The following is a 12,663-nucleotide window of genomic DNA, read 5'->3' on the forward strand; positions in this document are numbered from 1 at the left end:
CCTGCCCCACATGCAGGCACTGAAACAAGCACTGTGCTCATCTATCAATGGAGCCAATACAACAGGAAAGGCAAAGCATTTTTTCAGAGAATCAAATAAAATGCTGCCAGAGTTTGCAATCTTCCTTACAAATAAGTAATTTTTTATTTCAGCCTCGTGATTCTTAAGAGCTGGATAAATAGGGCTTTGCCTTTCCTCAGATCTTCTGGGTTAAAAAGGTTGAAATAGGGAGAAAAGAACAAGAAATGAAACTTTAGAATAGTTGGGTTCGAGTGTTTAAGTAAGAAAAAGATACAAACTTTCCTTCTGTTTTACTATCAGAGGCAGAGACTGAAATGTAAAAAATAATCTATTTCTTAGACCGGTCTGTCAGCTTTCTGTACCATTATTCAGTGGTGAAAACTGGAGTCAAAGAGATATTCCAATGGATAGTGCTCCTCAAACTCCCCAAGCGATGTGGATCAAACCTTCCTGTCCAAAAACCCTGAAATAATAATCCACTATGTGCATAGTTTGGAGGGGGAAAACAGTCTTCTACCTAAGGGGCTTGCTACTCAGCAGGGTGGCTGGGAGAGAAACGGTACATGGCCACAAATCTGTCCCCATCCCATCCCACATCCTGTACCACTGCTGAAAGCACAGGTTTTAAGACACAGCTGCATCTTAACAACTTATATTTTAAGACACAACCCGCTTCCTCAAAGAGGTGCCAATAGCAATTTGAGATATGTAAGTAAAAAGGGTATTTGGAGAATGCTTCTCTTCCAGAGTACTCGACGCATCGCTTTCACCTAAGTTATCCATAAGCATGTTTAGGACTACCTTTTCCTTATTCTAATGCACTGAATAAAACCATCAGTTGACACCAGGGGGGAGAGTCCATGATTCTGCTTTACGATACAAGTAGCCTCAAGTTTGTATGTAGGTAAGGCGATGTGCTGGTGATTGGGATTTAGATTCCCTTACATAGGGAAGTGATCTGTGAACAACTGCATTTCAGAAAGCTCTGACAGTGCTTCGGACTGAGCACTCTCCAGCGGAGAAATAAATTCTCCTAATAGTATCTGGAAATGTAAAGCAAAAGCTTCAGAGGAGTGGAAGCCCTTGGTACTCAGCAGCATGGGTCCCCTCAGACCCCATCCTTCTTTCACCTAACACTGTAATAGAACTACAAAAACACCACAATAATTCTCCTAGGGCAAGCTTTCAAGAGACCTGTGTTGCCACACAAGAAGGGTTATAAGAAACCAGAAGGAGACAGTTCAGAATCATTAAACCTGAAAGTCTTCTCAAGCACTGTTAAAAGGCAGAGGACCTCCCGTATCGACTGATGCCTTGAAGTTACAAGCTCCATGGAGTGCGCAGCAGCTGAGGAGCCATGGCAGGCTGCTGGGTAACGACACAGAAAACTTGGTTATCTACCAGCACACACACACGGGCTACAACAGGAGAGAGCATACAGTCTGAAGGCACAACGTTGCAGCCTGAAGGCAACGCCATGCATCCTTCTTTGTGCAACTTCATTTTTTAGAAGAAATACGCAGTGTTCCTGTAATGAAGTAGTGGCAGGCACATGAGAGAGCACTTCTGACACTGCAGGTAATGGAAATCCATCTCCTGAAAATTGGGAAGGCCTGACAGAAAGCACCTCTGCAAAATGATGCCCCTGATGCACCTCCCCACTGCCAGCATTGCTGCTGGCTGGGTGTCTGCTCTCATTACAATCATCAATTGTTCATTTCTCCCGGAATAAACCTTGTAATGATCAAAGTTATCATCAGACCTAATGCAATATTTGCCGGTGTTTGCCCTTCTAAAGATTTATGACATTTATTTATCATTTAGCCAAAAGACCAAACAGATGTCTGAAGTTGGTTATTAGCAGCATCGGCAGCCATTTAAGTCAATAATGCCCTAAATTGATCCACATGCCTCAGAGACCTGGCTCTGCTCAATTAGGTCCAGCTGAAACTGCTCCCAAAAAAATGAGCTGTGACCTTGCTCACCACTATACCTTAAAGGACATAAAGTCAATTACAACCACAACTGCAACTTAACTTTGCAGTAGAGAGAAACCAACTAAAAGTTACTTCCTAGCATAAAAAGGGAGACCACAAACCCAAGGAGGTGCAGAATTCTCGTGATTTTATGATGCCAGTTGGAGAGGAACAGAGTAGAACAACAGATGCAACTTGAAGGAAGGGCTCTGAGGATGCTAGATTACTGACTCTAGTAGAACCAACAGTGGTTGGCAACCCCGCCTTCAGCAGGAGGTTGGAACTAGATGATCTTTAAGATCTCTTCCAATCCAAACCATTCTATGACCTATGAACTGGTACTAAAATCTCCATGTAACATATCAGTTGCAAAACTTTTTGCAAATGCACAAAGCCCAGTGTGACTGCACAAGGTGAGGCAGGATTTGTGCTGACAGAGCACTTAGCTCTCCCCAGCCTCCTGTCACTGTAGGATCTCCATCACCAACCCTCCAGACCTTACACTGGATGCAAAAGGTGATAGGGCTGCAAGGAGAATAGACCCACAAGGCAGAGGAAGCCAGGGTGGATCAGCAGCTGCTTCCCACCCACACCCATGGCAGAGTGCTTCCTACATGGATCTGGGGATGCGTGGCACAGGGAGCATTCCAACATGCTACACAAAGCATCCTGGATGGCTTTGGGGTCAGGTGTGTGACCTGAGGATTAGTACAACCTCAGTGCTATGAGCATTTGTTCCATCATTTGAGATTACGGATTGCTACAAAACATAAACTGTGCTGCCAATGATGTGACCACGGGTTAGCCAAGGATTTATTTGCAATAAACAGTACTTGTAAAAAGGCAAGGTTTAAGCAGGCAAGAGCACGTCAGTCTGCCTCTTTAGGATTATGGAGAACAGCATGTTCTTCCCAAAACATCCAGTTATCTGTTCTCGTTTTGACACTTCTGTCCATTTCTCCTCTTTCTTTTCTCTCTTTTTGAGGCAATAATTAGATATTTTTGAAAGACTCTCTTCCGAACAGGGACTCCTACCTCACTATTTTCATACCACTCTTTTTATCTTATGAACTATCCCATCTGTGTCCTAACTCTTCCCCTACAGCACCTTTAAATCACAGAATTATACTCCATCCCTTATAAAACCTCCCCGCTTAAGATTTCGTCTTATCCTCAAGATCAAGAGCTCTCAACTAAGTACAATCTGTATTTAAATGAAAACATACATACAGCGTACACAGTAATGTAATTTCCCTCCATCTATTGTGCAACCCAAGCTTTTGTGCAAGCAAACCAGATTAAAGAAGAGTCAAAGACTTAATGCAGAGGATCAGTGCCATCCAGTTTTCTTCCGGTTCTGCTGGCTTAGTCAGTTTAGGTGGAACATGATGCCTCATTCCAAAAATACCTGGCCTTACTTCCAGAGTTTCCTTTGAATACTTATGGAGCAAAGTGCTGGGAAACCTTTCTCCCACCTGGCCAGTTGGTGTCCATCCACAGGACTTGAAATAAGAGTGTATAAGGTGGAGAATAGGAATGTAGGAGCTGGACTAAAATGACTCAGCCACGCTTCTTGGGTAATTATACAAGATCCATGATCAAGTGGTATGGAAGCTCCTATCCTATACCTAGTCCTGATTCTTACTGTAGGCATCAATGTCACACAGAAAACTACAGACATATGGTAGCATTAACCACTGAATTAATGCAGGAGGTGCCCTGTGAGAGCAAACCTCAGTGAAAGAACCCACTGAAGCATTTTGTTTCTATCTTCCTCCAGCTCATAGCTCCTAAATTCAACAATATAATCCGTGCCACTGAGAGTTCAATTAATTAGGCAAGCTCAGCTTCTAACAGAGGCTGCAGCTCCAAAGGGAAGACAAGGAGAAGCCTGCTTCCTGAGGAAATCCTATCCTAAGCCATTCAACAGTGAAGTTCAGAAATGATCTTACTTTTGACAGTTGCTGTTCGAGTGCAGTTGTAGAGGATGGCCAGCTCCCCGAACACCTTGCCCGGTCCCATGGTACACAGCTTCACTCCTTCTTTCGTCACTTCAACCTTCCCATCTGTGTGAAGGGAAACAAAACAACAACAAAAAAGCTATTTAAAAGGGAAAATTTCCTTCAGACAAAGCAAACACTATGGAGAGGATCATGTAACCTAGAGAAAATCTGTAAAAGCCTTGCATTTATACATATAAGCTTTCAATGCCTGAGTTTCCTTAGTGGAGCATCTGTCAGGAAACAGTAGTATATTAAGCTCACTGTCAACTCTGCTTCATGTATTACACTTCAGGTGAAATTTTCTTCATTTCTTCTTTAATTAAAAAAGAAAAAGGTTTAGGTCTGTAACACCACAGATGAAAACCATGGAGCAATTTTGCTCATTTCCACCAAGCAACTAATCCCCGAGCACACTCATCCGTGAATAACACAGCTATTACCAAAAGGAAAATTACTTTGACCCATGGCTGTTATTTAATTCACATCCTACAGAACCTTTTGTTTGTGAGCATTTCACCCTAGGACAGCAACTCTGTTCTGTCTGCTTGCCAACCCTGCCAAGAGGAGACATGCAAGGGGGATTTAAAAGCACCAGGCGAACGGAAAGAAAGCAGCTCAGAACCAGTTTGTGGTTTGTTTGATCCAGAACCACCTATGTATTTATATGTTGGACACCAAGCATGGCCTGGAATGCTTCAAAAACACATGCAGGTTTTTCTGCCACAGTTCTACAACAAACATCAGCAAAGAGAAGGGGGTACCTCACTTCCAGCTCATGAAACCATTATCAGAGAAAAGGAGTGGAAATCTGAGCAGCAGGACACAAATAAAACCATTACTCAGAAGCATTCTAAGATCTGCCCCGTTGCTGCAAACGTTGCTCCCAAAGCAAGCCATGTAGATCATCCACGTTGGGTTAAAAGCTGCATATATTCCCCCATGCACCATTTATCTTCTTAAGAAGTCTTATTTATGAAAACCACATTGTTGGCTCACACTAGTGCATAACTGTAACTTAATGCTTCCTCACACATGGTTCATCCCTCAGGGCAGAGAGGAGGAGACAAAAATCCCACAAAGCAGTGATGAAGGCTGGGAAGGACTTCCCTGCCAGCAGTAAGACACAGAAGTATCATCCCAGCCTCCATCAGAACACCGTCAGCTTCTCACATCATGCCCAGGTATCACAGCAGACTTTGAGAATCGAGAAGAAGGCACGAATACCGCCCACCACGTTTTAATTCAGTCTTTATGGTCCTTTACAGCACCAACCATTTTTCCTGGTACACCAGAAGCATAATGGTGATTAAACTGAAATACTAACTTTATAAGTATGGAGACTTCTCACCAAAATATTTGGATATAATCAAGAATATGTAAGACTATGCCCTACAAAACTTAAAGCTAAAGCAAACTAGTTCCACTTACAGAAGAATGGATCAAAAAGGCTGAAGTTATTTGGCTTGCGTATGGTTATCCCACCTAACTTTGAGTTTCAAGGCATAGCTACAGAGCTGAGCAGAAAACCAGAGGCCTCAGGAGAGTCCTGAGAAAACAAAAGATGCTCAAATTCCATGTTGTTTCAGTCTCATGGATAACTCAAAAAGAAAAAGCTTACAGTTTGCGTTTCCCATGCCCCAGAGGTGGTGTGGGGTTTGGTTTGGTTGTCAGTCAGCAAAAGAAACCAACAAGACTTTCTTTTGATGAATTACATAGGATCTTCTACATGAAAACTGCTCAACTTTGGAGGCACTCAACAATAAACACCAAAACTTTGCTGGTTTAAGAAACAAAGATTTACGTGCCCATTTAACATTTGGATTCAGGCTAGCTTTATCTCTCATAAGAATGTTTTATGCAACTGAAAGGGAAAAGCGTTGGACCTTTGACATGCCTGCAAGTGAACGCGGCTGCCTCTCCTTCAGTAAGCTACAGGACAAATGTGCTGCCTAATTACAATTGATTGCACCAGAGCAAGTGTCCCGTTCTCCTGCTGTGCAATAAAGCAATCTGGAACAGGAAGCACCTGACAATAAACTTGACAGAGCATGAGCCAAAGTCACCTCCCTTGAAAACACAGGGCCTGGCAGCCCTAAAGAGAAGGGATTTCACCCCTTTGCTGTTCCTAAGCTGGCAGCCTACACAGGGCAGCTTCCATGCAGGGAATAATTTGCTTGCAGAAGCCAAAAGAAATGCAAAGCAAGACTGATCATTTAATGGAGATTAAACGTGCACCTTCCTCTGACATCTCTGGAAGGCAAATACTGAATATAATACAGGTGATACTCACGGCAAGAAGAAACCATTCAAAAATGCCATGTTTCTGCCAAAGCATTGAGTGCTACTGAATTCAGTATTGATATTTCATTTACAACACAGCTGCCTTTGCAGAGAATCAGCCTGCATTCAAACCATACGTTTTTCTATGAGCCGTAAGAAAGCATTCAATATCAAAGGAGGACACACAGGTATTTTTAATGTAGACAGAGCATAAAGTAAAATTAGTCTCATGTCTTCACTGCCTGCCCAGAGTAAAGGCTGGCAGCTGCATCTTGGTGACTAAACGCTGGCTTTCCCCCAAATTCCTATTCTTCCGTATTCCCACATGGTCAAAACATGCACCTCAAACCCTGCCCCAGTTTGGGTTTCTCGCAAGTGCGACAAGGGGCCAGCATGATGGCAGCTCCATGGCCACCCATCTGCTCCCAGCAGAAAGCTGCCAAGAAGTCAGACTGGGAACAGTTCAAAACACCGTGCTTCCATCAGATGCTCCAACATCCCAGCTGCACAGGAGGCTCCCAGCTTTTTTCAGCCTTCTTTTCCCACCCTTGAGCAAAACCAATCAATCAAGCATCCCAAAATCCTACACACTCCCCTGTGCAATGACAAGCAGAGCTCCCAGGCTGCTTTGCTTTGATGAAGACACATGGTTCTTCATCATGTTGAGTCCATCCAATAAAACATTCAATAGCACCTCTGTCTCAACCGCATCCATGCTCCAACAAACTGAACTACAAGCCAAACTGCACTCATGTGACTCTTTCAGTTAGTGAGGTTATTTTTAATCCTAATAATTAAATGGTCACTTTCTCTTTCCGGGTGCGGAGAAAAAAAGATTAAGATGACTTGAAGAATTTGTCAGCCTGTACATAATTCATATAATGGGCAAACTTCTTGTGCTGCTCTCCCCGTCTCTATCGCTGCTTCTTTCTTTCTCCTCTTGGGCAATAAAAAGGAGTCATTTGGAAAGACCGATGCTCTCCTTCACTTTCAATTGCATATCTTAGCAATGCACGGATGGGACTTGGCAGTTTTATCATTTTTCAAGTGATTGGTCTCAGTTTAGATCCTGGACCCTAAAAAACCCTAAAAAAAACCAAAACTGGGCAAACTCCTGGTAGGACTCTGATTTTTTTTCTCTGCAGTTACAAGCAAAGATTATGAACAGAAACACAACATATTGCAGAAACTAGGAAAATAAAAAAGCAAGGCTCAGCGTGAGCTCAGCAAGAGGCACATAGGCAGCATGACACAGATTTGGGCACTAAATGCTAAAAAAAGAAGGATTGTAGAGAGAATTCCCACTCGATGCAGTGCAGAATTTGTGAGTGGTTCCTCACTGTTTTGTTACATCCATGCTGGACCACAGCCTTATTTATTGGATGCTGTTCAAGTTCTGCTCTGAAGGCAGAGTAACAATTATTGCTAGTTAGTTTTCTTTAGGAACTATCACTGTAGATCTGCAGATTTTCCTGAACACCAATGAATATATTTCAAGTGCCAAGCCTGTGATGAGGCAGGAGTTATTGTGTTATATAGCAACGTTTCCCACTCCGAAGTGCCCAACAGGCAAGAATCGATTTAGAATTTAATTTACTTCAACAGTACTTGCGAAGAAAATGATACATTCACGGGTGGGGGAAAGAGAAGCAATGAAAGACAAGGGGCTAAAATCACAGCCAAATGGAAAACAAGGGGCTAGAGCCCCCACCACATGGAAGAGAAGGGGCTAAAGCCACTACCTGTCACCATCCAGTCCCCCACCAGTACCCCGGCCCCTGCAAGCACTGATATCTTTCTTCTTTAAGCCAAATTTGGGTATGTTTTGCAGAAGAACCGCAATAGGTGGAGAGAAAAGACAACAAAAAACGCATTTTGCCAAATCTGAAGTCATGTTCCCAAACATGGCAACACTGCGAGTTGTCAGGAGAATGTTTGGAATAGGGAGAAAAATGGAGTTATTCTTTAGACGCTTCCTTGGAAAACATTAAACAACTTTGGATGACTTTTTCCAGAATTATTTCATTTCAAGCTGGCATCTGCAACAGCAGTTTAAAGCTCAGACTCTGAGTTCTGCAAATGCTACATCCTAAATGATACACAACTGGTTTTTAATGTTTGCTGTAAAGAAACGGACTGGGGGCAGAGAATTAACATGTGACATCTCAGAAGACCAGAGCAGCAAATAGCAGCAATAACCCCTTGGTTTTAAATTCAGACCTACTCCAGAAGGATGAGAGGAGTTGGGGGAAGCTGCAAACCCAAAATAAGAGGAAGGCACAATAGCAAAGCCAAGCACCAGAAGGTCAAAGCAGCCCCAGCAAAGCAGAGCTGCACACCGAATGCTTGTAATTTGAATTATAGGGGTCACACAACAGGTTCATGGCAGAACCTGAAGGATCCAGCCCACATGAAGATGCACATCCTCAAATGCCACTCGGAATAGTTACAAATGTGTATGTGTGAGATGTGCATCCTCTCTTACCACGCTTAAATGCCAAGATCCTCACTGCTGGGATACAGACATGCAAGGTGCGGGTAGGTTGCCTCATGAATCCCTTCCGTTCTCAGTATCTTTTGTCTCTGAATTACTTCTGACAGTTTTAGACTAAAGGTGTGTATGTGCAGTTTCACAGCTTCCATAGGCAAGCGCTGCATAATGAATTTGTTTGCAATGAGGCTGCAAGACTGGAAATCTGCTGGATGCAGAAGAAAGCTGCTAGAGAAGCCTCTCTGAAAGAGAGGGGGATAACGAGGACTGAGGGGACAATGAAAACGTGAAGGTAAAATAAATCAAATGCACAGCACCCTGTGCAGCCCTAGCTCTGGTTTGCAAGCCGTGGGCTCTGTACTCCTACATGGAGCTGCCCCGCTGCTTTTGGAAGCTGAATGTGAAATAAAGTCAACGAAAGAGAACAGATGAGCTGCATGTTTATCGCTAGGCAAAATACTGAATGCTTTTCAGGGAACACTGGGCTTGTTTGCTTTTCTAATTCAACTCACTCTTATCTCGATTAAAAAAAAAAAAAAAAAAAAAAAAAGTTTCAATCTCAAGAACAAACAAACCCAACCTCAGCAACAAACAAACCAACAACCTAAACACAGACTGCGTTCCGCAAAGCAGGCTGCTCTGTGCAGGTGCTGCTGCCACGCCGAACTGACGCCTTGGCTCCTGACCTGGTACTGTCAACCACAATGCCCACAAGCACAGGTTGCCTCATCTTGGAACTCCAGGCCTGCTGTGAGCACAACCCATGGTGCTCCCACATAAGTGGGTACTGTGAGCAGGGCTTTGCTGGAACTAGGCTACACCATGAGAGCAAATACATCCCATGAGTGAGTTATTGCCCTAGCTGTGGGAAACCTGTGCAGCATGTGGGCACGCCAACCAGCTCACCCCGAGACCCCGACACTTTGCATCAGCGTACCCAGAGATCCCTTTGGACACAAGGATGCTTCAGAATTTTGCCACAGAATAGAACATTGCAAAGTCTGCTGCTGAATGCCCTAAATGTTTTGTTCACCTGGCTCAGGCAGCTGTGGGATTAGGCTAGCTGAGTTTATTTCCTAGCTACAACACTGTTCAGTGCTCTGGCTTTCATTTCCTGGCTTTTCAAAATATTTTGGAAGCATTTCAAAATGTCATCCCCCCCAAAAAAAAAACAACAAAAAACAACACCAAAAAACGTTCCAGCTATAAACCTATAAAATGCTGAAACTGACCAGTCAATTTTCATTTCTTCTTTTAATTAAAATGAAAACTCCATTTAGTAAGCGCTGTGATAAGTGATGGTGGGACGTGCAATCATTGCAATCTCTTATTAAAACACAACAGAGCAAAACCAACGGCTGAGACCCTTGAACGGCAAAAGGATAATGATAAGAGAACAGATACACCAAAAACACTAGGAGGCAACTCACACAGAGGTTGGAAATTCACAAAAAAATAAGAATAAGCAAAAAGTGATAACCATTTACACACCCATTATTTCTTGCCTGATAGTGATAGGACAACGGGGAATGGCTTTAAACTAAAAGAGGAGAGGATTTAGGTTAGGAGGAAATCTTCTACTCAGTGGGCAATGAGGTGGTGGCACCAATTGCACAGAATGCTGTGGGTGCCCTGTTCGTGGAGGTGCCCAAGGCCAGGCTGGATGTGGTCCTGTGCAGCCTGGTCTGGTGGCTATCAACCCTGCACATCCCATGGCAGTAGGGTTGGAGCTAGATGAAATTTAAGGTCCCCTTCAACCAAAGCCATTCTATGATTCTATAGTTATATATGCTGTCTACCCACATGTAAGTACAAAGTGAATATGGCTTGGAACACACAATGCCAAACACATACAGCTCCAAATCGAAATTAGACTTTGCAAAATACAAATTACTCAAGGAAAATCCCTGATGAGAAGGTTTTCCAGCCTCTGATCCTGGCCATATTCCTGAAAGAGACATCATGGGGCTAAACCAAAGGCACCAGTCTTTGCAGGAGCAGGACACCAGATGGGCAGGCTACGTGCCTTGCTCAGCTCAGCTCTCAGAGCTAGAGAAGCAAGCACTGTCCCCAGACTGGGAGTGCTCTTGCCTGGCAGAGACATTTCCACAGTTGCTCTCTTTGGAAATGGGGCCTCAGAACACACGGTGCTCAGAAGCCAAGGTTACCTATATACAACAGCAGCAGCTCTAAGGCTCCCAAAGCAGCACTCCTCACTGAACCTTGCTGTCTTATTTTTCTCGTTCTTGTGGTATCTAAATGCATGGGGCAAGAGTGAACTACACAGACTTAGTAGGCTTGGGAGCTGGGCAGAAGCTCAGGGTTCATCCTGTCCCAAAAGCTCAGCAACTTCTCTATGGCAAAAAGTCAACAATTTTTCCCAAAAACAGGTAATTTTCCATGAAACCAAAACACTTTACAACCACGAGAAGCACTGCTGGGTTCCCAAGCACCTCCAGAACAAACTGAAGCACATCAACCAGACCTGAAAAGCATCATATGTGAAGGAAGGACAGGTTTGCAACATTTTCTGTGTGGGAGAGCAGGGAAAATAGCATCACTAGCTCAGCATAAATCCTATGAAAAATGTCAAGCGTGACAAAAACCATCCAAAACAATCAAGACGAGAACAAAGAGTACAAAGAAGTGTCAAGAGCAACCAAACTACTGACTCCTCAGGGATTCCCACACATAAGGATGATCTAGATTTCAAAATAAACTAGTGCAGATCGTGTACCTAACAACCTCCATTTGTTGCTCTTGAATTGCTCACCACTGCCCCAAATTCCTCTTCCCTGCATACCGCACACAACGTAACTCCCAGAGCTACCCACTGCTCTTTGGCTGATGCAAGCAGTTGCCCTCTCTGGTTCCTGATGCTGGAATGAAAACAAGGGGCTGTTCTAGAGCATAATGAGTCAGAAATTCAGAAGAAATCTGTGGTCTGAGCTCTAGTAGGTCACTGGGTTTTAAGAATAAAAAGTAGGAAGTGAGAGAACATGAGTATATAACTCATGTGTTTGTAGGCTCAGGCAAGAGCAGGATGCAAGGCCAAAAAGGCACTTTCCATGCACAGATACTAGAGCATGGGCACCAGATTGGTTTTGTTAAGTGGGGCCTCAATAGACATAGGTAGTTTCATTTTTTCCAAATTAAGGCTGAAATTAGCTAAGACTTGGACTTTTCTTAAAAGCACTGTAAGCAACTGGAAATCATCTGTTCAGTTTGATTTTTACCAGCCCTGTTCTTCATCCTCATTTTGCTCTACAAAGATCCAACACTCCAAAGCCACACCAGTATAAAAAGTGTGCACCGACTGAGCCCCAGAGGTGCAAAATGCACCTTTACTGAACCACACCAAGGAATGGGAAGAAGTGTGCACATATAAAACTATGCTGCACTTTGGAAGAGAAAGCTTAGGATATGGGTGAGAAGCACTTATACGGATGGATATCCAAGAAGGTGTATATCAGGCTAAGGGGCAAATGCTATGATTATGGTTCCTCTCCCCCATGGACAGACAGCCAAAAGGGCTGTGAAAATATACAGAGATGCTTCGTACAATGCTTGAAATGCTGATTCTCACGAGGCTTGCTGGGTGATCACTGTGAGGCAAAAAGATTGCTTTGTGCTACGAGCCCTTGTTTAAAATCAAAGTTGACAAATGGGAAAATTACCAGATGAGAAACACCTTGCGGTATAGACAGACATGATTTCTGAGTCAAATGTATTTGAAAAGCCTCTTCTGGAAAGAGAAGCAAATTGAGTTTTAATTAGTTTTGCATACATCAAGTGTACGCTGAACTTCAAGTGGCGAGTTTGGGTTCACAGCTGCGACCTGCACTACTCCAGGTTAATCCAAAGGCTATTCTGTAAGAATCTGAAATGTGGA

At 43.5% G+C, this 12,663-nt stretch overlaps 1 protein-coding gene across 8 annotated transcripts in view; it reads right to left on the minus strand.

Moving 5' to 3' along the window:
* Nucleotides 1-12,663, minus strand: part of PRKG1 (protein kinase cGMP-dependent 1) — a 369,156-nt gene that overhangs the window by 232,463 nt on the left and 124,030 nt on the right. For all 8 annotated transcript variants that reach the window (XM_072340911.1, XM_072340915.1, XM_072340912.1 and 5 more), the window contains one exon: nt 3,950-4,063. In XM_072340911.1, the coding sequence (XP_072197012.1) occupies nt 3,950-4,063 (114 nt within the window). The remainder of the gene's footprint in view (nt 1-3,949; nt 4,064-12,663) is intronic.

This window comes from Excalfactoria chinensis, chromosome 6 (assembly GCF_039878825.1).
Source record: "Excalfactoria chinensis isolate bCotChi1 chromosome 6, bCotChi1.hap2, whole genome shotgun sequence".
Classification (NCBI taxonomy): domain Eukaryota; kingdom Metazoa; phylum Chordata; class Aves; order Galliformes; family Phasianidae; genus Excalfactoria; species Excalfactoria chinensis.